Genomic DNA, 24,617 nt, shown 5'->3' with positions numbered 1-24,617 from the left:
AGTCTGCAGTCCCCTTGCAACACCGGGCTATATATGTTTTAGATTTACATTGTGCAGGCAGATTAACTTTAAGATGTTCAATAATTGACCTTCCACCAAGGATACTAAAATTGGAAATATCTTAAAGCTGATCTCTGGCCTCCTCCTCCTCTCACTTACTAATCACTGAAAAATGAAAATAAAAAACAATACTCCTTTTACTCGCCTATATTAATGTTCACATGACATTTAGGTCCCAAAACTTCTCTCTTCTTCTGTGCAGAGGAAATTAAATCCTTCTTCAGTTGTCCACATCTCCATCTCTATGATGTAGACACTTCCTAATGTCTGTTCAGTGCTGGAGCCATCTCAGGATCCAGAAGTGAGTGTGCAGGCAATGACATCAGCAATGACATCAGCACAACGGGACTGCCAGGGACTGGCTGGCCTAGACACAACTGCTGTGCTGGATTACTGGTCTCTGCATACAGAAACAGCAACAGCGATAGACCCATATGGCAGACCTAAATGAGTAAAGCACTATTTCAAATTTAAATTGCAAATGTAGGACCTTGTGCGACAGTCTATGACAGTCTCAAAAAGTACTGGATCAACGATGCCCAAGCCATAAAAAAGTGGGCAAAAGTTTAATTGTGTTTTATATTAGTGCATTCCCTGCATTAACCACTTCAGCCCCGGAAGGATTTACCCCCTTCCTGACCAGAGCACTTTTTGCTATTCGGCACTGCGTCGCTTTAACTGACAATTGCGCGGCAATTGTCAGTTAATTGTCGGCATTTGTCGAGCGACGTGGTTCCGAAACAAAATTGTCGTCCTTTTTTCCCCACAAATAGAGCTTTCTTTTGGTGGTATTTGATCATCTCTGCGATTTTTATTTTTTGCGCCATAAAGAAAATAAGAGTGACAATTTTGAAAAAAACGCATTATTTTTTACATTTTGCTATAATAATTATCCCCAAAAAATATATAAAAAAGCATTTTTTTTCCTCAGTTTAGGCCGATCCGTATTCTTCTACATATTTTTAGTAAAAAAAAATTGCAATAAGCATTTATTGATTTGTTTGCGCAAAAGTTATAGCGTTTACAAAATAGGGGATAGTTTTATGGCATTTTTATTAATAATTTTTTTTTACTAGTAATGGCGGCGATCAGCGATTTTTATTGTGACTGTGACGTTATGACGGACATGTCGGACATTTTTGACACATTTTTGGGACCATTGTCATTTATACAGCAATCAGTGCTTTGTGCAGCACTTTGCGCAGCCGTGCCATTCTGTCGACGTATATCTACAGGAGCCGGTCGGGAACCGGTTAAGGTAAAAAAAACCTCAGTAAGTTTCCACCACCTTAACACTTACCTGACTTCTCCACCCATCCAGCGATGTCCTCTCTGCAGCAACACTACTCCCTCTTCCTATTCTCACAGGAGACTCTGAGAGCAATGGGAACCGTAGGCTCCTTCTGCTGTCAGTCAAATCCACTAAGGAAGGAGGAAAGCGTGGTCGAGCCAAAACAGAGGAAGGACTATCAATCCAGAAAGCAGTGGACAGGACTAGTTGTGGCCAGGTGTCTATTGACAAGCTACAGATTTCTGAATCAGCAGTGATAATGCTGATAGCCACAGGCCCAGCGACATTTTTTTCATCCCACTGTAGTATAAGCAAATATGTGTCCCTATGTGAGGACTTTGTACAAAAAATCAAGGGCAGATGTACTTATAATTATTTGCTGAAGAACTTTTTTTTATAGGAAGCCATAGTTCTATTTAAAAAAAAAAAAGAAAGGGGTGGAATTAGTGAAAGACATGGTACTTGCATGAATTCTTTAACTATGATTGATTATAATGCTAACAATATTTTGTACTTCAGTTGTGTATTTTTATTTTTTTATTTATATAGCCATTTTTCCTCCAAATATCTCTGGCCCTGCAACTATCATGAGCTCCTTGGGTGAACAAGTCCTGATTAGCTTCTCGGCTGCAGACTCTGTGTTCAGTCTGGAAACAGAATCCAGTGACCTCATCATTTCAGGTATGACATCCTTATACTCATTAATAATTCTCTTACAGCCTTTTGACATTACTAGACATTTTATACTGGATGTGTGTACACTAAATCCATAGGGGTTATTATCATAATGGCCTAATGATGTCTGTTACAATGGTTAATGTAAGTGTGGCAGCAAATATAGAAAGATTTCAAAATAGTACAACACTGTATTTATAGGAGCTGTTATTTGCTGTAAAATATGCTACAATAAAAAACAAAATTGGATGAAAAGAATGCTTATTTATACATTTCCCCTGCACATGATCGGTTGGTTGATGGTTTCATTTCACATGACTTTACTTTACTTTACAGTTCAGCTAAAGCTAAAGATTCCTGTATGACATTCTACACTTATATCAAATCTAGTTACTGTGCAATGCAAAAGCCTCATAACGTAAACTAAAACCTTCCTTTACCCTCCCTGACTGAGCCAAATCCTCCTTCATTTATGTCTCCCATGCTTCTTCTCCCAGACATTGCTGATCCCAGTGGGAGGGTTTCAGGAACAGAGACAGTTCTACCAACCCAGAAAGCAGTGGGCAGGACTAGGTGTGGCTAGACTTCAGATTTGTGAATCAGCAGTGGCATTGTTGATAGCCACACCCCCTGCAACATTTCCCCCCTCCCACTGTAGTGCAAGCAGATACACCCTTCATGAGAGTGGCAACTGAATTCAGGAGCAGTGAAGAATTGTTGTCACACTATGGTGTCCGTTTATGAAGCAGTGTCACTGATCACAGTCCATAAACAGTTTATGAAACAGAGATAATCGAGGGGAGAAGTGTTTGAACTTGTTCTCCCGCCGATGTTCTCCACACATGGAGAATCCTCATTGAATGACACAGTAGCGGCCAGTTTATGAAGCTGCGATCTCAGCGCTTCACTGGCGATCTGTATCAGAATTCACACTCCCAGATTCACCAGCTCAGAGGTGGAGAATCGGGGAGTGAAGAGGGAATCTCGGGGGATCTGAGGGGGAAGGAGGAAGATTTTTAACTGCCTTATGCCTCGTTCGGACCCCCCAACACTGTAAGCATGTCCCCCTGTCATATTTATGTGTATACATGTATATACATATATATAATGTGTACATGTATATATATATATATATATATATATATATATATATATATATATATATATATAAAAATAGTCAGAAGGGTGACGTGCACTACAGTCTCAGATGGCCGTGCTTAGCAATCAAGCCCTCCCACAGGCTTCGAAACAAGGGATTGCTGCACAGACCGTATTTATTTTGAAATCTTCAAAAGGACAATACCACGACATCCATAAAATCAGGCATGTCAAGCATGTTTGAAGCATTTGTAGATCACTTCAATCCTCCAAAGGTGAAGCGATCTACTCTGCATCATAAACAGGCACACAGAGGAGAAAGATCTCCACTGTGAATGGCGGAGAATGAAGCAGTGAATAGATTTCACTGCTTCATAAAAGGACACCTATTCCATCACAGAAAGCAGCTCTGGTGGAATTAATTGGTAGACTCAGCAGGTACTTTGCAGCAGTGTTAATTTTGTCAATGAAAATAGTTTCACCATCGTTTTTATCAACTGCAAAACTAAACGAAAATAAATTTTCATTCGAAAACTAAGAATTACATTTTCAGCAACAAACAAAAACTAAACGTAAATGTGAGGGAGGGACATTTACCCACCTGCACATCCGCTTTCCTTGGAGCTCCACCTCTGTTAAAGTCCCAGCCCCCTGATTCTTTTCACAAGCTGTATTGGCTGAGAGACTCAGGTTCCGTCAATCTGTTCCCTTTCCTATGCAGTTCCACACATTACACTCAATCACACTATCTCTTTGGCGCCCTCTGCTGGCCTTGTCTTAATCGGCAACACAATTCTATCCTCAGCCTATAAAAATAGCACATAAACATGTATTGCACTACTACATAAGAATAAGTAGGGGGCATCTACTAAGTACTAAGCTGTTATAAGAAAAGAAAATATAAGAAAAATGCTATTCTTAATTTTTTTTCTTAATATTTAACATTGGTAATATATTTATATAATATGTACAAAGGCATTACAGCCAATAGAGTTTACAGTTTTGTTTTGTTTTTTTTTTTTAAAGTTGCACTTCTGTTTGTCAAAAAGCCATATTTTTGTTTGTTTAGGAGACTTGGTTTTATTTATAAAGACATTATATATCACAATGGCTAAATCTGTGTCTGTAGTGCATGTTCAAATCTTAATACCATAAATAATAAAACATTATTAGATTCTTACTCCTGGAGTAAGTAATGAGAAATTCTTAAATAATGCATTACAATTTAATTAAATCCATTAGATTTTAGTCGACCACAACATACTGAAGATTTTAGTTGACTAAAATACGACTAAAACTAAAACAATTCAGATGACTAAAATACGGCTAAAACTAAAATGGCATGTTAGTCAAAACACTATTAATAAAACTGAATCGAGATCTGATGTCAAAATGAACACCGCTTTGAAGAGGGACTAGGAGACAACTGTAAGTACATATGCACGGCTGCAGCATATATTTTTTCAATGGGAGGCCATAGTTCTACTTTAACTATCACTTCCTATGATTCTCTGATTGAGTTGGGGACTTTCTCCATCAGTACATGGAAGTTGGCTAATTATAGTCTTCAGCTGCAAACCCACTATACTGAATATTTTTTGTATATTACTGTACAGAGCCTATGATATTAATTGAACTATTGCACTGCCCTGTGAAATTAGCTACATGTTTGCATTAAGCCATGATACACTGCATCTGATTTAACACAGCTGTGGCAATATGTAGTTACTTTTTGTGTATGATATAGGACAGTCAATCAGAACTGAGGACAGATGAGCCAAACACCCTCTTATTCGGTTCGCAGCAGAACATGCGAACAGGCAATAAATTTGGCAGAACACATGAACACCATTAAAGTCTATGGGACACGAACATGAATAATCAAAAGTGCTAATTTTAAAGGCTTATATGCAAGTTATTGTCATAAAAAGTGTTTGGGGACCTGGGTCCTGGCTCAGGGGACATGTATCAATGCAAAAAAAGTTTAAAAAAGGGACTTTTTTTGGGGAGCAGTGATTTTTTTAATACTTAAAGTGAATCAATAAAAATGAAATATTCCTTTAAATATCGTGCTGGGGGGTGTCTATAGTATGCCTAAAAAGTGGCGCATTTTTCCCGTGTTTAGAACAGTACCACAGCAAAATGACATTTCTAAAGGAAAAATTGTCATTCAAAACTGATTGTGGCTGTAATGAATTGTCGGGTCTCAGCAATATAGGTAAAACTCATTGAAAAAAAGAGCATGGGATCCCCCCCGTCCATAATATTTAAAGGAATATTTCATTTTTATTGTTTCACTTTAAGCATTAAAAAATCACTGCTCCTGAAAAAACGGCCATTTAAAAAAAAAAATATTTGCATTGATACATGTCCCCTGGGGCAGGACCCAGATCCCCAAACACTTTTTATGACAATAACTTGCATATAAGCCTTTAAAATTAGCACTTTTGATTTTTCATGTTAGTGTCCCATAGACTTTATCGGTGTTCCGGCAGCTTTTGAATTTGCCGCGAACACCGCATATTGTTCACAGTTCGGTGAACAGGCGAACCCCTGATGTTCGAGTCAAACTTACGTTCAACTCGAACATCGTGCTCATCTCTAGTGCACAGCTTTTGCAGCTAAATATTCCCTTCATATTTGAGCCCAAAGGGATTTCTGGTTTCATAATTAAAGTAATAATAAAACTATACTGTTTCAAATCCTTGTTGTTTACAGTAAATGGTACTCTCACATGGTTGCCTTCATCTTCCACACCCGTGTTTGCAACTGTAATAGCCAACAACTCCCAAGCCATCGCAGAGCAAGGCCTCACATTAATATTGTGCAACTGTAGTAACAACGCCACCTGTGACTATGAGAACACCGTGCTGAGGGGTCAGAGGAACAACTCCAAGTTCATGGTATTGTCTGTTTTCATACAACTTACTAGGACTTGACACTTTTCTTTTACTGAATAAGATCTTAGGTTCTTGAATACAGCTCATTTGTACATTGAACTAACAGAATTCTTTTTACAAAGTGGATTACTACCACTATATAATACTTGTTATATCACCTTTATTATTAACATACTATTCAACAATTTCACAAACTTATATAACTCCCTATTATTAATAACTGTAGTATAACAATATTTGTAATGAATGTTTTCTATTCAGACTGCGGGCTGCAATTGTTCCTCTGGATGGACAGGAGAGTTTTGTACTGAAGATTTAAATGCTTGTCTAGAGAACAGCTGTTTTAATACATCATCCTGTATAGACAATCCCGCTCCTAATGATAGCTACACGTGTTCACCTTGTCCTGATGGACTGTCTGGCGATGGGATAAAATGCTATGGTGAGAATAAGATAGCAGGTTACCATTAATATGTATAGGTCAAGTGTTAGCATGCATTACTATATAATTTACCTATCTCATGTCTCCTGCAGGTGTTGATGAATGTTTTGCTAATATATCCAAATGTGAGCAAATATGTATTGATACATGGGACGGGTACAACTGCTCCTGTAATACAGGTTACAGAATTGATCCAGCTGATACATACCGTTGTGATGGTAAGTGTTCTGAATATTACTGCCTTGGCAGTGTTTTTCTCATAAGTACCCAGAATTGGCATGAAGCATTTTGAATACATTTACTATGGCCCTGGCTATGGACATGAATCAGGTAATGCCAATTTTGGTCTAGTAGATGGTATAACCAGACCCATAAAGTGAATTTACCACATGTCATGCCATGTTACCAAATGATATATGTAGGTCAGTACTTAGTGCAGCATGAGAGAAATATATTAACTGCCATAGATGTCCTCCCCCTGAAAATGCTAATGGCGTAATTGTCGGGGAAAGATGGCTGCAATGGCAGCTTCTATGCTTCCTAACTATAGCTTTCCCCGAAGGGCTCATTCACACATGTGCAGTGACTACTTTTTTTTGGACTGGATAAATGCTGGTCACTGCTAAGACACATAGAAAACAATTGCTTTCCATGTGTCCCCGTTCACATCACCACTGGTGTGATGTGTAGTGTGGTGAGCTGCAGTAATATGCAAACTGTTGTGCCAAGACGTGAATGAATTGCCACTTTTAAAACTTCAAAAAAAGTTAAAGTGGAAGTAAACCCTCCTATTGTTTTCAGCCAAGGGAGCTGCCATCTTGGCCTCTGTCTAATGAACTGCCATGATGTTGCAACTGTGATCAGTAATGACACCAGCCATTTGACAGTTTGGTTGAGAGCACAACCAATGGGAGTGGTACATTTCCGGCAAGTTCCAGGAATGTAACTGTTTTTTGAAACTGTTAAATGGATAGGTTTACTTCCACTTTAATAAAAAATGAAGCAGTGCGATGTCCTGAAATGCCCATCTCCCTGACAGCTGCTTGTATGGCAAAACACTGCATTCTACCGTGCAGGTTATTGCGAATATATCACTTCTATCCAAGTTCACTTGGAGAGAAATCAAGATGCCAACATTTCTGCTCATTGGCTGTTTAGAGTAGTTTCAACTACAAATTCTTATGTCTTCATTTTATATAATAGCGTATTATTTGTGCCAAGTTATTAAGGTATCACCATTAAACCCTTATCTGTTCTTGTTCCAGACATTGATGAATGCATGAACAAATCAATTTGTGCTGAGAATGCTGTTTGCACCAACACACCTGGAAGCTATAACTGTCAATGTGCCAGTGGCTATAATGGAGATCCACATATCTACTGCACAGGTATGTTAACTATATTATTTTGATAAATAATGCAATCATGGAAGCATCGGGGTCATGTACACATGCAGAAAATGCAGTGGATTTTTTTATATTTTTATTGACTTTGGGAATCGAGTTTGAATTTGCATCTATTACTTTTCCAGATATCAATGAATGTGCTACACCTTCTCTCTACAATTGTTCAAGCAATTCTCTTTGTATAAACACAAATGGGTCTTATTACTGTGAGTGCCTCCCAGGATATACTGGCTCCAACTGTACAGGTATGGGAAAGCCCTCTTCTAAGTCTGCATCGGGAGTAATTCCAATAATTGGTGTTACCTTTCAAAAATATTATTTTGTTTACAAATCATTCCTATACAATGCAATATTATATAAGTTAGTAATCAGATACAGTATATGGAGCATTATTATAATTTATGAATGTTGCAGCTGACTTTCTTCACGTAATGTTTATATTTGCTTAAAGAAGAAGTATATGATGCATAAAAAAAACCAAACACACACAATGCCGACTCTAACACAGAGAACTGAGCGATCACTTCACAAGTTCTCACTGATTGCTCAGTTCTCAGTCTGCTCCAAGTGGAGAGCAGTGACTGTCAGTCATCACTCTTCACTCTGCTCCTCCAACGCTCACTGGTGAGGGGGCATGCATTACTGGCTTTGAATCTCAGCCATTCTTTGAAGAGCCAGCTGCCAATCAACCAGCATGGTGGATCCTAACAATATTGTTGAGAACCTCCCCAAGTCTGGCACAGCTCTGCTTCATCAGCTAATAGCAGGCAATATCAACTATCAGCTGACTCAGGTTCACAGGGCAACAAAAGAAAATGTACTCCTGGAACCCACAAGAGAAGTAAGGCCAGAATAGTTTTAGCCATGCATCTATAATCAAGCCTGTTTTTAGCTTTGGATATAGTAAGTAATGGGTAAACGTCTTGCTTTTTGGTGTCTTTATGTAAGCAAATGCAGCTTACTTTCTCCACTGCATGTGACGCTCAATTGCAGCGGCATTGCAGGGTTTAAGGAAGTCAAGAGGAACATGGTTCCTCTATGGTTTCCTGGGTCACTGGCGAAGCTATCCTGTTGGCTGCTGTCATCCCATGTGACTTTAGTGGCCATCTTGGGTCAGGCAGAGTCTGTCAAGGACAATGAACAGCGTTATGGAAAGGATAGGGACATGCCATCCTTCCTGGAATGCTCCCCACTTGGGTACGGACAGGATGCCAGGCTGCATTCCATCCCTCAAGACAGACTCTGTTGGGTCATCTGAGACCTGCTCTGCTGCACATCGCTGTTATTTCCTGTGAGTGTGCCCGGTCCGGTCCCTTCCTGCCAGGCTTATTGTGAATTGCGAACTTTAACTTTAATAGAAGTTAATACTGTTTCTTGCAACTGGACTCTGAGTGTTTACAGCCGCCACACCACTCTGCACCTCCCCACACTTAGCCTAGCTGTCACCAGAACAGGAAGTGAGGGGAAATTTGTTTATTAGAGTGGTGGAAGAAAGCTAGAACCTCTTTTAACATTGAAATGCAGTTTGTGTCCCTACTGATGGTTTTTTCGGGCATCAGGTTGTAATTTTATTGTGAGCTGTACTCTAAAAATATATATGAGTGAAGAATGGAATAAAACCTTTTAATCAAGTGATTTTTCATACCGTGATCAAGAGGTGCCAACAAGTCAACACCCTGGAGGTCTTTATTCAATTCCAGGATAAAAAGTTAAGCTTCCCAAAGAAAAACTGAGATGGGGAAAATATGGAGGCAGCCCCTGCTGAGTTTTCTTTAAAAAAAAATAGCTGGAATTTCAGGGATAGGTCAGTAAAGTCAGCCGTGATATTTCCCTATTGTCCAGTTTTCTTTAACTCCTGACAGCAAGAATAAAAGGACATATACAAGAAGTGAAGAAAGTGATATCTAAATGATACTTTTTCCAAATCCACTAATTTATAGTAATTTCAGGTGAATTGTAGGAAGCTTTTGCTAGATTTTAGTAGGATATGGTATTATCATTCACTTCCCACTGTTATGCCCCGTACACACGGTCGGACATTGATCGGACATTCCGACAACAAAATCCTAGGATTTTTTCCGACAGATGTTGGCTCAAACTTGTCTTGCATACACACGGTCACACAAAGTTGTCGGAAAATCCGATCATTCTGAACGCGGTGACTTAAAACACGTACGTCGGGACTATAAACGGGGCAGTAGCCAATAGCTTTCATCTCTTTATTTATTTTGAGCATGCGTGGCACTTTGTGCGTCGGATTTGTGTACACACGATTGGAAATTCCGACAACGGATTTTGTTGTCGGAAAATTTTATAGCCTGCTCTCAAACTTTGTGTGTCGGAATATCCGATGGAAAATGTGTGATGGAGCCTACTCACGGTCGGAATTTCCGACAACAAGGTCCTATCACACATTTTCCGTCGGAAAATCCGACCGTGTGTACGGGGCATTAGTGTTAAAGTGTTTGTGAACCCAAATATGTAAAGGTCAGCACAGAGAGCGGGACACAGGAAGCGGCAGGATCAGCCAGGTTTTTTTTACAGTTTAGAGAGGGACAGATTACACAGCACTGTGCTGTTTAATCTGCTTTATAGGGAACAGGATCTCTATATTTTCTTTTTTGGGGGGGTTAACAAACACTTTAAGAATGACTTTAGTCTTTATCCATTCATTTAATTGTTTGCTGCTCCACTTACTGAGAGCTATTCATAATTCACACTAGAGGGCTCATCCACATTCTTATTCTCAGTATACATGTCAGTGGAATGATCTGTAACCAAGGGGTGAATCTATGCTAAATGCAAAAAAAACCCAAAAAAACAGTCCTATTTGTACTCGTCTTGTCCTAACAATGGGTTCCACTTGTCATATTTCAGTTGTAGTTTAAAAAATGCTAAAAATGTAATAATTTGCTGTATGCAAAACATAGACTTCTCTCTTTATAAACTGGCATTAAAGCTGAATCTGCTTACCTGGCTGACATTGCGAGGCATGATGCTGGATGGATCTCATAATATTATGCTTGTCTAGAGAGCAAACCCGAATACCTTTAGTCACTGTTCTAAAGCTGTAGCTGGGTAGTTTGGCACCTTTATGCAAAAATAACATTGTTATTCAGAGGGTTTTATATGCAATTCTATGCACCACTATTTTCAAACTCAACACTGTCACTAAAAGGTTTTACGTTTTTACTGTGCACAAACTTATACTAACTACACTAAAAAAAACTTCAGTAAAATACGCAAACATTAGGAATAATGAACTTTCTTTCTTGACAGATATCGATAAGTGTAGGATAGGACTCTCTGCTTGTGAGCAAATTTGTATCAATACACCAGAAGGTTTTAACTGCTCATGTAATGCTGGTTACAGAATTAACCAACAAAATCCTTATCTATGTGACGGTAAGAACTTATATTTTATCAGATATTCCATTATTATTATATTATTATCCAGCTCAACACAATTTAATGGTGTTTTATAAGAACGGCAGCAAAGATGGACCAATGTTCAAACCAGCCATTGAGATGTTTTGTTTTCCTACAAGTTTAAAACATGTTTTTTGTTGTAGGTAATAGCTTCTCCACTTTTGCCTCAGCTCTTTTCTCTTTAGTTTAATCAGCAAAATTGCAGAGAGATTATTCTACATTCTTCAAGAAATCACTGGGGATGATTTAATATAAGAACAGTAAATGTTCAAAGTAAACAAGGTCATGCTATGCTTAATTTAATTATCTGGGTTTGTGCAGCCAAATAACTGATGTCCCTTGCACATGTATGAGTATTCAAAGTGAAAACAGATTCACAAAATTCACTAAGCTAAGTGAACATACACTTTGCAAACTGGTACTGCTCGCCCACCCCTGTCTACCAGCCACCCCATGCTGGTACTGCTAGGCTAACCCCCCATGCCAGCCACCCCCCACTGGTACTGGTGTAGACCCCCACCGCCCCCTAACCCCTGCACCCAGCCTCAAGCCACCCTATGCTGGTACTGCTTGCCCACCTTCCCATCTTCCTGCCACCCCATGCTGGTACTGCTACAACAGCTGGGTGATGAGGTGCATCCCTTATGTGGGGGATGGATGGACACCTTCCAGTGTGGTGGATGTTCCTGTCAGCTTAGGTGGACCACAGAGCTTACAATCTAATGTTATAGCACAGCCTCAGCCCCCTTCTGTGACATCTGCTGATCAATAATAATAGTCGAGATAACACCATGCCCTCTGTGTTATCACCAGCAGTGTTCAGGACTTCAAATCTCAGCAGTGACCAGACACTGGGCCAGAGTACCCTCCCTCCTCTCAGTGCTGTACAACAGCCAGTATCACCAGGACCATCAGATCAGAGGGGGGAGAATGGCACAAAGGAGACAATGGAGGAAATCTGAGCACCTGACACCCCCCCACACACATTTCGCCGCAGGGTGGGCTCCACACATGCCCTGGCCATGTGCTCAATCTCCTACAGAATCCTTTTGTGCTCAATGACGCTCCAAGGCTTTCACCCTCCGCCATCTTGCTGGGATCTAGGTAGCCCGCGCTGGGGACAGGTGGGGAAGGCAGAGCAAGGCTGGCACAGGACACTATAGAGTGCTCTGGGGGCATGCCGCTACTCCCAATACAGACAGACAGGTGATAGACAAGTGGAGGGGGGTATTCAAATCATCATTACATTTAATGCAGGACCAGCATCCACCACTGGTCTTGTATTGCATTGCACTTAATGATGTCAAAGACCTGCCAACATTTTGGATTGAGGAAAGAGATAAATGCATGAACATATCAAGTTATGCAGAGAATACTGTATGCACCAACACACCAGGAAGCTATAATTGTCAATGTGCCAGTGGCTATAATGGAGATCCATATATCTTCTGTACAGGTATATTAACTATATTATTCTGATAAATATTATAATCATACAAACACAGGGTCATATACACATGCTAAAAATGTAGTGGGTTTCTTTATATTCTCAACGATTTTACAAAAATGAGTTTGGCTTTGATATTTATTAAGTTATCTACTAAAATAGTGGATTTACAAACACTTGTCCATTGCTTACTAATTTGATATAGGAGAATAAACAAAAATTGTATACATATATTTAACATTTGAGGAAAATAAACAACATTCCAGTGCCCTTCTTTGTCTTGGGTTATTGTTCTTCCTTAATTGAATTAATTATTTTTTTCTTTTAATCTCTTTCTGTTCCAGATATTGATGAATGTGCTATAACTTCTTTCAACAATTGTACAAGCAATTCTCTTTGTATAAACACAAATGGCTCTTATTCCTGTGAGTGCCTCCCAGGATATTCTGGCCACAACTGTACAGGTAAGGGAAACCCTCTTCTAGCTCTGCATAGAGAGTAATAATGACAGTATTTGGAAGATAAACCCAATTAAATTGAAACTGATCGATGTTAGCTTTCAAAATTACTGCTTTGTTTAAAATACATTCCATTATCAAAAAATATGTAAACCCAATTAAACTTAAAACTGAACACCAGGTATGATCTTAATTGCATACTTACATTGGTTCAGCTCTCACATTGGTGCATATCTAATGTCTGTTGGACGGAAATCAGTGTAGTAGTCAGCACTACTATATTAATGCATTAAGGGTGGGTGCACTGTCTCTTTAACCACTTCAATACTGGACACTTTCACCTAACTTCCTGCCCAGGCCAATTTTCAGCTTTTAGTGCTTTGACACTTTGAATAACAATTACTCAGTCGTGCAGTTTTGTACCCAAATGATTTTTTAAAACCATTTTTGAGACAAATATAGCTTTCTTTTGATGATATTTAATCACCACTGTTTTTTTTTCAAAACTTTCAGTTATTTTTCGTATGTTTAGCAAAAAAAAAAAACAATGGTGGTTAAATACCACCAAAAGAAAGCTCTACCTGTTTTAAAAAAAATATATAAAAAATTCATATGGGTACAGTGTTGCATGGCACAATTATCATTCACCGTATGACAGCGCTGAAAGGTGAAAATTGGCCTGGGCAGGAAGGGGGTGAATGTGCCCAGTATTGAAGTGGTTAAATACAAAATACCACAAAGCAATGTAATGCACATCACAAATATAGCTGATCCACGCAATAAAATCTGAACAGAATGAACAGAAAACTCAGTTTCAGTTGTAAAAAGTAGTTAATAAAGAGTTAAAAGAGTTATGATTGAAATACTAATATTGTTATAACTTAATGAATTGTCCTAGTAGGTTTCATTGAAGATATTCAATCACATTTTTAAATATTTTCCTAAAATTCACTATTTAAACATGTTTACAATGCAACTTTTTATGGAGAAATTCATTGTAAGCTAATGAAAAAGTAAAGACTGTATGGTGCATTTGTTGTATGCAAACATTAATGTGCAGGTGATGCCAGGTGATATTTTATAGAGAACTTCATCAATCACAATACCCAAAAATTACAAAAAATCCATCTTGCAATTAGAATTTTAATTATTATAGTGTTAGCCTCAACCACATTTGTAGCTGGACTTTAGGCAAATATAAAAGACACACTTTATTACAGAACTGTAATCAATAATAGATCATCACATGTATTTTTTTCAAACCCAAGCTGTGTAAGTAACTGGATTTGATCTGATTTCAGCCTATTGCATTCTACTGTACAATCTGTACAACATAGTTCAAGCTAATCAGGTGTGTTGCAGTGGAAGAAGCATGCCGATAGGAGAAGAGGATACAGAGATAAGATCATCAGTGGCCTTTTCTCCATTTAATCTGCAGCCAGAGTGGGGGGGGGGACCTTGTAAATGAAAGTAAAACTGCAGTAAAGAAAGATTAGATCCGGTCTCTGATGACAAACTATGTACTGCAGGTGTGCATAGTAATGTTTACGAACTTCATGTAACATGTTCCCAGTCACTCATTATCTTCTACAGCATATCATCAGCCTCCATTCAAACCTATAGGATGTTCTCGGTCTCTGATCATCATTCCTCTAGTATGTCTGCAGTCTGTGACAGACCTATCTAGCACTACATATAATGGACATTACAATGAAGACCTTTTGTGATGATAAGGGCCACAATTTGGGCCCCTAATACCTGATAAGTTGACCACCACAGATGTAAACTAACATTCCTAAACCTGAATATAGACTTAGTGCTGAGAGGAAGGCATAATGTCACCTTAGAGAGTATTTAAGTCCCGGTATATTACTTGGGCATGGGATCCATAATCTTTCCCAGGCACAAAGCAGCTAATTTGAATATAAACAGAGGTAATTGCAGGCACCGCAAAGATCTTCACGTTACCGGTAATATTAATTGATTCACTTTTGGTTCACTGTAAGCACAGGCTAGCAGGGTGTTGGAACTGGAAATTCACATCCCTCTTTCACAGTAAAGACCTAAAGAATTAAAAGAATATTTGGTGTTTATTAAAACTGAACTCCAGGTATGATCTTAACTGCATTCCTACATTGATTTAGCTTGGATCAATGTAAGTGTGTATTTTTCATACCCGAGGGGCCGTTGTATATGATGATAATCACTGTAGTAGTCAGCACTACTACAGAGATCTCTGCTATATTTGGGGGTAGCAGCTAATTTTCATGGTCAGTTATTACCAACTAAATACATTTATATAATTCACTCGTAAAAGATTCCTCTATGAATCTTACATTATGTATTTTTGTTTCAGATGTCTTACAGACAACAATGACACAGACATCTGCAAAAATTATTTCAGAAGCAACATCAGTTTCTCTTTCTTCTGAATCTACTGGTAGATCAACATCTCATGTGAACCCTACAGCTTCCAGTTCAGCTCTTACAAATGAGATCACAAGCAACAAAACTGTGGAATCACCCACAGCACCAGCTGCTGGAACAACAGCATTATATCTTAATACCACTATGATTGTAGCTAGCACAACAGACAGTGCAACAGAAGATGTTCATTCAACCCAGGGCTCACATTCTAGTACTACATTTTCTAGCAATGATAGTGTGACAACAGCATCAAGTACCAATGATGAAAACTCAACATTGCATATAAATACCACATTACCAACAGTAGGGCCCACTGTAACAGTGAGTGTGCATCCATCAGCCTCTGAATATAAAACAACCATTAACATTATATCTACAGAACCACCAAGTACACCATCTATATTGACATCAGAACCAACCATTTCTCTATCCCATTCTACTGAGGACCACAGTTCATCTGCTGTTTTTTCCACACCAGAACCCAGAACAGGTCCAATACCTATCGCAGAGTTCACCAGTATATCTGCTTTCTCATCTACTGAGAAAATCACTACTTATCAGTCAGCATCCAAATTGCAAACAGCTATGTTGACTGTTATTGCTGGAAGATCCCCTTCTTCCGTAATAACTGAACAGTCTACTGAATTAAATTCTATCCCATCTGAGACTACCTTAAATGAACCAGCTGATTTTTCTCATCTAACATCACCAAAGGCAACAATAATGGAAACATTGAGGACAAATATGATTTCAGCTTCAGAAGCAACAAGCAAATCTGGGTTATCGACCTCTGAATATCAAAAAGACTTTGATATTACATCTACAAAACCATTGACTACATTTTCTACATTTACATCAGAACACCAGATGTCTTTATCCTCATCTACTGATGTCTCCAGTACCGCTACTATTGTATCAACATTGAAACCCAGACCAACTCCCATATATACCCCAGATTTCAGCAGTATATCTCCTTCCTCATCTACTGAGAAAATCACTACTTATCAGTCATCATCCAAATTCCAAACAACCACGTTGACTGAAAAAACTGATGAAAGTGATAGTTCCCCTGCTTCCTTAACAACTGAACAGTCTAATGAATTGCATTCTATCTCATTTGAGACTACCTCAAAGGAACCATCTATTGTTTCACATTTAACATCTCCAAAGGCTACAATAATGGAAACATTGAGTACAAATATGATTTCAGCTTCAGAAGTAACAAGCAGATCGGGGTTATTGACCTCTGAATATCAAACAACCTTTGATATTAAATCTACAAAACCAATGACTACATTATCTACATTTACATCAGAACCCGGCATGTCTTTATCCTCCTTTACTGAAGCCCCCAGTACCTCCACTATTCTATCCACATTGGAACCCAGACCAACTCCCATATATACCTCCGATTTCACCAGTATATCTGCTTCCTCATCTACAGAGAAAATCACTACTTATGAGTCAGAATTCAAATTGCAAACAACTATGTTGAGTGAAAGAACTGCTGAAAGTAAAAGTGCATCTGCTACCTTAACAACTGAACAGTCTACTGAATTACATTCCATTCCATCTGAGACTACCTCAAACAAACCATCTGATTTTTCACATCTAACATCACCAGAGGCAACCGTAATGGAAACATTGAGTACAAATATGATTTCAGCTTCAGAAGCAACAAACACATCCGGGTTATTGACCTCCGAATATCAAACAGACTTTGATATTACATCTACAAAACCATTGACTAGATTATCTACATTTACATCAGTACCCCAGATGTCTTTATCCTCATCTACTGACAACTCCAGTACCTCTACTATTGTATCCACATTGGAACCCAGACCAAGTCCCATATATACCTCAGATTTCAGCCGTATGTCTCCTTCCTCTTCTACTGAGAAAATCACTACTTATGAGTCATCATCCAAATTCCAAACAACTATGTTGACTGAAAAAACTAATGAAAGTGATAGTTCCCCTGCTTCCTTAACAACTGAACAGTCTACTGAATTGCATTCTATCTCATTTGAGACTACCTCAAAGGAACCATCTGATGTTTCACATTTAACATCTCCAAAAGCAACAATAATGGAAACATTGAGTACAAATATGATTTCAGCTTCAGAAGTAACAAGCAGATCTGGGTTATCGACCTCTGAATATCAAACAACCTTTGATATTACATCTACAAAACCAATGACTACTTTATCTACATTTACATCAGAATCCGGCATGTCTTTATATTCGTCTACTGAAGCCCCCAGTACCTCTACTATTCTATCCACATTGGAACCCAGACCAACTCCCATATATACCTCCGATTTCACCAGTATATCTGCTTCCTCATCTACAGAGAAAATCACTACTTATGAGTCAGAATTCAAATTGCAAACAACTATGTTGAGTGAAAGAACTGCTGAAAGTAAAAGTGCATCTGCTACCTTAACAACTGAACAGTCTACTGAATTACATTCTATTCCATCTGAGACTACCTCAAACAAACCATCTGATTTTTCACATCTAACATCATCAGAGGCAACCGTAATGGAAACATTGAGTACAAATATGATTTCAGCTTCAGAAGAAACAAGCACATCCGGGTTATTGACCTCTGAATATCAAACAGACTTTGATATTACATCTGCAAAACCATTGACTAGATTATCTACATTTACATCAGAACCCCAGATGTCTTTATCCTCATCTACTGACAGCTCCAGTACCTCTACTATTGTATCCACATTGGAACCCAGACCAACTCCCATATATACCTCAGATTTCAGCCGTATGTCTCCTTCCTCTTCTACTGAGAAAATCACTACTTATGAGTCATCATCCAAATTCCAAACAACTATGTTGACTGAAAAAACTAATGAAAGTGATAGTTCCCCTGCTTCCTTAACAACTGAACAGTCTACTGAATTGCATTCTATCTCATTTGAGACTACCTCAAAGGAACCATCTGATGTTTCACATTTAACATCTCCAAAAGCAACAATAATGGAAACATTGAGTACAAATATGATTTCAGCTTCAGAAGTAACAAGCAGATCTGGGTTATCGACCTCTGAATATCAAACAACCTTTGATATTACATCTACAAAACCAATGACTACTTTATCTACATTTACATCAGAACCCGGCATGTCTTTATCCTCCTTTACTGAAGCCCCCAGTACCTCTACTATTCTATCCACATTGGAACCCAGACCAACTCCCATATATACCTCCGATTTCACCAGTATATCTGCTAGCTCATCTACAGAGAAAATCACTACTTATGAGTCAGAATTCAAATTGCAAACAACTATGTTGAGTGAAAGAACTGCTGAAAGTAAAAGTGCATCTGCTACCTTAACAACTGAACAGTCTACTGAATTACATTCTATTCCATCTGAGACTACCTCAAACAAACCATCTGATTTTTCACATCTAACATCACCAGAGGCAACCGTAATGGAAACATTGAGTACAAATATGATTTCAGCTTCAGAAGCAACAAACACATCCGGGTTATTGACCTCTGAATATCAAACAGACTTTGATATTACATCTACAAAACCATTGACTAGATTATCTACATTTACATCAGTACCCCGGATGTCTTTATCCTCATCTACTGACAGCTCCAGTACCTCTACTATTGTATCCACATTGGAACCCAGACCAAGTCCCATATATACCTCAGATTTCAGCCGTATGTCTCCTTCCTCTTCTACTGAGAAAATCACTACTTATGAGTCATCATCCAAATTCCAAACAACTATGTTGACTGAAAAAACTAATGAAAGTGATAGTTCCCCTGCTTCCTTAACAACTGAACAGTCTACTGAATTGCATTCTATCTCATTTGAGACTACCTCAAAGGAACCATCTGATGTTTCACATTTAACATCTCCAAAAGCAACAATAATGGAAACATTGAGTACAAATATGATTTCAGCTTCAGAAGTAACAAGCAGATCTGGGTTATCGACCTCTGAATATCAAACAACCTTTGATATTACATCTACAAAACCAATGACTACTTTATCTACATTTACATCAGAATCCGGCATGTCTTTATCCTCGTCTACTGAAGCCCCCAGTACCTCTACTATTCTATCCACATTGGAACCCAGACCAACTCCCATATATACCTCCGATTTCACCAGTATATCTGCTTCCTCATCTACAGAGAAAATCACTACTTATGAGTCAGAATTCAAATTGCAAACAACTATGTTGAGTGAAAGAACTGCTGAAAGTAAAAGTGCATCTGCTACCTTAACAACTGAACAGTCTACTGAATTACATTCTATTCCATCTGAGACTACCTCAAACAAACCATCTGATTTTTCACATCTAACATCATCAGAGGCAACCGTAATAGAAACATTGAGTACAAATATGATTTCAGCTTCAGAAGCAACAAGCACATCCGGGTTATTGACCTCTGAATATCAAACAGACTTTGATATTACATCTGCAAAACCATTGACTAGATTATCTACATTTACATCAGAACCCCAGATGTCTTTATCCTCATCTACTGACAGCTCAAGTACCTCTACTATTGTATCCACATTGGAACCCAGACCAACTCCCATATATACCTCAGATTTCAGCCGTATGTCTCCTTCCTCTTCTACTGAGAAAATCACTAATTATGAGTCATCATCCAAATTCCAAACAACTATGTTGACTGAAAAAACTGATGAAAGTGATAGTTCCCCTGTTTCCTTAACAACTAACCAGTCTACTGAATTGCATTCTATCTCATTTGAGACTACCTCAAAGGAACCATCTGATGTTTCACTTTTAACATCTCCAAAAGCAACAATGATGGAAACATTGCGTACAAATATGATTTCAGCTTCAGCAGTAACAAGCAGATCTGGGTTATCGACCTCTGAATATCAAACAACCTTTGATATTACATCTACAAAACCAATGACTACTTCATCTACATTTACATCAGAACCCGGCATGTCTTTATCCTTGTCTACTGATGCCCCCAGTACCTCTACTATTCTATCCACTCTGGAACCCAGACCAACTCCCATATATACCTCTGATTTCACCAGTATATCTGCTTCCTCATCTACTGAGAAAATCACTACTTATGAGTCAGAATTCAAACTGCAAACAACTATGTTGAGTGAAAGAACTGCTGAAAGTGAAAGGGCCACTGCTTCCTCAACAACTGAACAGTCTACTGAATTACATTCTATTCCATCTGAGACTACCTCAAACAAACCATCTGATTTTTCATATCTAGCATCTCCAAAGGCAACAGTAATGGAAACATTGAGTACAAATATGACTTCAGCTTCAGAAGCAACAAGCAAATCTGGGTTATCGACCTCTGAATATCAAACAACCTTTGATATTACATCTACAAAACCATTGACTACATTATCTACATTTACATCAGAACCCCAGATGTCTTTTTCCTCATCTACTGACAGCTCCAGTACCGCTACTAATTTATCCACATTGGAACCCAAACCAACTCCCATATACATCTCAGATTTCACCAGTATATCTGCTTCCTCATCTACTGAGAAAATCACTAGTAATGAGTCAGCATCTAAATTGCAAACAACTATGTTGACTGAAAAAACTTCTAAAAGTGAAAGTTCCCCTGCTTCTCTAACAACTGAGCAGTCTACTGAATTACATTCTATCCCATCTGAGACTACCTCAAATGAACCATCTGATTTTTCACATCTAACATCGCCAACGGCAACAATGATGGAAAAATTGAGTACAAATATGATTTCAGCTTCAGAAGCAACAAGCAGATCTGGGTTATCGACCTCTGAACATCAAACAACCTTTGACTTTACATCTACAAAACCAATGACTACTTTATCAACATTTAAATCAGAGCCCGGCATGTCTATATCCTCTTTTACTGACGCCTCAAGTACCTCTACTATTGTATCCACATTGGATCCCAGACCAATTCTCATATATACCTCAGATTTCAGCAGTATATCTCCTTCCTCATCTACTGAGAAAATCACTACTTATGAGTCATCATCCAAATTGCAAACAACTATGTTGACTGAACAAACTGCTGTTTTGAATTCAACAGCATTTCAGAGTTATTCATCTTCATCATCGCCACAAACAGGTACATTTATCTTTTCATGTAATAAATGCATAAACAATTATGACCTATTTGTTTTCCTTGCTGCAGATGATCTATTCAGATTGTTTCTCTCAGAGATCCTTCACATTTGTATTACCAAATTAATTCCTCCTTTGCTTTTGCTGCAAAGTATTAACTTTTTTAGCAAAGAAAATAATTAAGAGTCAATAATATTTATTCAGTTTAAATATGTCCATGTTTAGTTTTTAATGTCAGTCCTAAACCTCATAGAACTGGATGGAAAAAATAATATAATATATAATATATAATATAATAATGTATTTTTCTCTTGGCAGTTATAAACTTGTGTCTCAGAAATTCTTGTTTGAATGGTGCAACTTGTATAAGTTCTCTGAACTCCTTTTCCTGTTCATGCCCCATGGGATACAGTGGAAAGTTATGTGAAATTGGTGAGTGCATCAGAATATACTGTATGTGTTATTTATGTCATTTATTGCACTAGAAACACCTGAGAATGTATTTCTGCTGGGAATTGGTCATTTAGATCCCTAGATCTAATTTTATGGAAAAAGATGATTACTTATAGTATCATTAAACTGGATTTATGTTTATATGAAGCCTGGTGCAAACAAAAGTCCAAAGCGATTGAACCTATGGGCTCATTGCATATATGGTCATCCCAGGTACTGAGAACAAGCATATTCACATGCTTGTTTTCATCCATGGTTAATTTTCAGGTGCTCAGGTATATCCAAAACCTGGGCATACTAAATACAAATATCAGCCACAGCTTTTGCTGGTGATCCCTATCTCATCTGCTTCCACATCTGACACATTCCTCTTGGTCACCAATTTAAATAGGTGGCCTAACTTGCCAAAGCTCAGGTTGTGCTCTGCAGATAAATCAATAAACTGGTAGCCCATGAGGCTACCTATTGAATGTGGTGGCCTAAAATAAGGTAGGAGGGGCAGTGTCCATGGTTTGGAGATACCTACGCATTTTAAAAATAAATTTAAGATGGCCAATGTAAAGGTACTGCTCAAGGCAATCTCACACATTCACATATGAGTCCATACAAGATAATATTACAAGATGGTAAACTACAGCACTATTGACAGCGTGCACTGAGCACTGTTGTCTGCTGTCATTCTGGAGTTCAAAAAGGTATTATTTGGGAAAATCTGAACATGTGATTAGGGCATCTACCATGTGATGATTGTTTCTATTGTCCTCCATGCAAGCTAGGCATTGCCTGTTGTTCAGAATGACATTTCTTTTTATACCTTTATAGAAGTTGATGATTGCGCAAGTGCCCCTTGTAAGAATGGTGCAGTCTGTATAAACAAAGTGAATGCTTACTCTTGTCTGTGCCAGAAAGGCTGGACTGGCAGCAACTGTACTACAGGTAAGGGGATACTGAATTTTCTATTCATCTGCAGAAAGTAGATGAGCTGTGCAGATGACAGCAAGAATTATATTGTCAATGTTTCTTCCAGATGTGGATGAATGTTCTCAAGGTCTCAATATTTGTGACCAGCATGCAATGTGCACCAATACACTTGGATCCTACAATTGTACCTGTAACAGTGGCTATAGGGGAGACGGCTTTACCTGTACTGGTAAGTGTACTGCTCACCTACTTGGCCTGAGCATGCAGCTTTTTTTATGTTACATTTTTTTTCTACTAGTTTATTTTTTTGCTCTATAATTGTGTTAATTATTCATAGTGTAACTCCACTTTCACGGGAAAGAAATCACATATTAAAAAAAAATAATATAGCATATACAATTGCAAAATAAGCCATATTGTACAATAACATAATTCTAATTACATTTCCTTTTTAATCTGCAATGCTGAAGTTTTCTGTAATATGTAAGGCAATATAGCAACCTGGAGGCATTCTGTACACAGACGGCGTACTGAATGCCCCCCCCTAGATATGCTATTTCCTGCTTGTGTGATTGACACACTGATTTTCCCAGAAGTCTGCACAAAGATTCAAATCACATTTTGGGCATTCTCTGCAACAAACTTTTCTGATTTGGTGAGATACTCCCAAAAGTTTAATCATATCAAAAGGGATTCAGACCCTGCCACTTTCCTCACTAGAACCCTGCAAGTACAGCAGTTGATTGATAATTACTGTCACTTCTGTTCACATTCACTTTGCACATGGACAACCACAAACAAACAAACAAACAAACAAATTCCTCCAGAATAACAAAAGGTAGGAATCTGCAACAAAGTCTCTTAAAATCCTTGCAATGTACATAGATCACCCAGAGGGGAATGCTTTTTTCTTAACAAAGTTGAGAAGATTTTACCCCCTTCCTGACCAGAGAACTTTTTACAATTTGGCACTGGCCGCTTTAAATGACAACTGCGCGGTCGTTTGAAGCTGTACCCGAACAAAATTTGCGTCCTTTTTTTTCACAAATAGAGCTTTCTTTTGGTGGTATTTGATCACCTCTGCGGTTTTTATTTTTTATGCTATAAACAAAAAAAGAGCGACAATTTTGAAAAAAAAAAAAAAAGTCTTTACTTTTTGCTATAATAAATATCCCCAAAAGTTTTTTTAAAAAACAAACTTCTTCATCAGTTTATATATATTCTTCTACATATTTTTGGTAAAAAAAAAAACGCAATAAGCGTATATTGATTGGTTTGTGCAAAAATTATAGCATCTGCAAACTATGGGAAAGCTTTATGGCATTTTTATGTTTTTTTTTTTTTTTTTTACTAGTAATGGCAGTGATCTGTAATTTTCAGCAGTGTTGCGACATTGCGACGGACAAATCGGAACCTTTTGACACTTTTTTTGGGACCATTGGCATTAATACAGTGATCAGTGCTGTAAAAATGCACTGATTACTGTGTAA

The 24,617-nt window shown here is 38.2% G+C and overlaps 1 protein-coding gene across 1 annotated transcript in view; it reads left to right on the top strand.

Annotated features, from left to right (window-relative positions):
* The window catches only part of LOC141141227 (uncharacterized), a 146,587-nt gene that overhangs the window by 75,529 nt on the left and 46,441 nt on the right, over positions 1–24,617 (top strand). The window contains exons 39-48 of the mRNA XM_073628912.1: positions 1,901–2,032; positions 5,843–6,027; positions 6,286–6,466; positions 6,559–6,684; positions 7,732–7,854; positions 13,093–13,212; positions 15,563–21,757; positions 22,072–22,185; positions 23,029–23,142; positions 23,234–23,356. Coding sequence (XP_073485013.1) covers positions 1,901–2,032; positions 5,843–6,027; positions 6,286–6,466; positions 6,559–6,684; positions 7,732–7,854; positions 13,093–13,212; positions 15,563–21,757; positions 22,072–22,185; positions 23,029–23,142; positions 23,234–23,356 — 7,413 coding nt within the window. The remainder of the gene's footprint in view (positions 1–1,900; positions 2,033–5,842; positions 6,028–6,285; positions 6,467–6,558; positions 6,685–7,731; positions 7,855–13,092; positions 13,213–15,562; positions 21,758–22,071; positions 22,186–23,028; positions 23,143–23,233; positions 23,357–24,617) is intronic.

The sequence above is a fragment of the Aquarana catesbeiana genome, linkage group LG04, assembly GCF_042186555.1.
Source record: "Aquarana catesbeiana isolate 2022-GZ linkage group LG04, ASM4218655v1, whole genome shotgun sequence".
Classification (NCBI taxonomy): Eukaryota; Metazoa; Chordata; class Amphibia; order Anura; family Ranidae; genus Aquarana; species Aquarana catesbeiana.
This window is presented reverse-complemented; position numbering and strand designations above follow the sequence as displayed.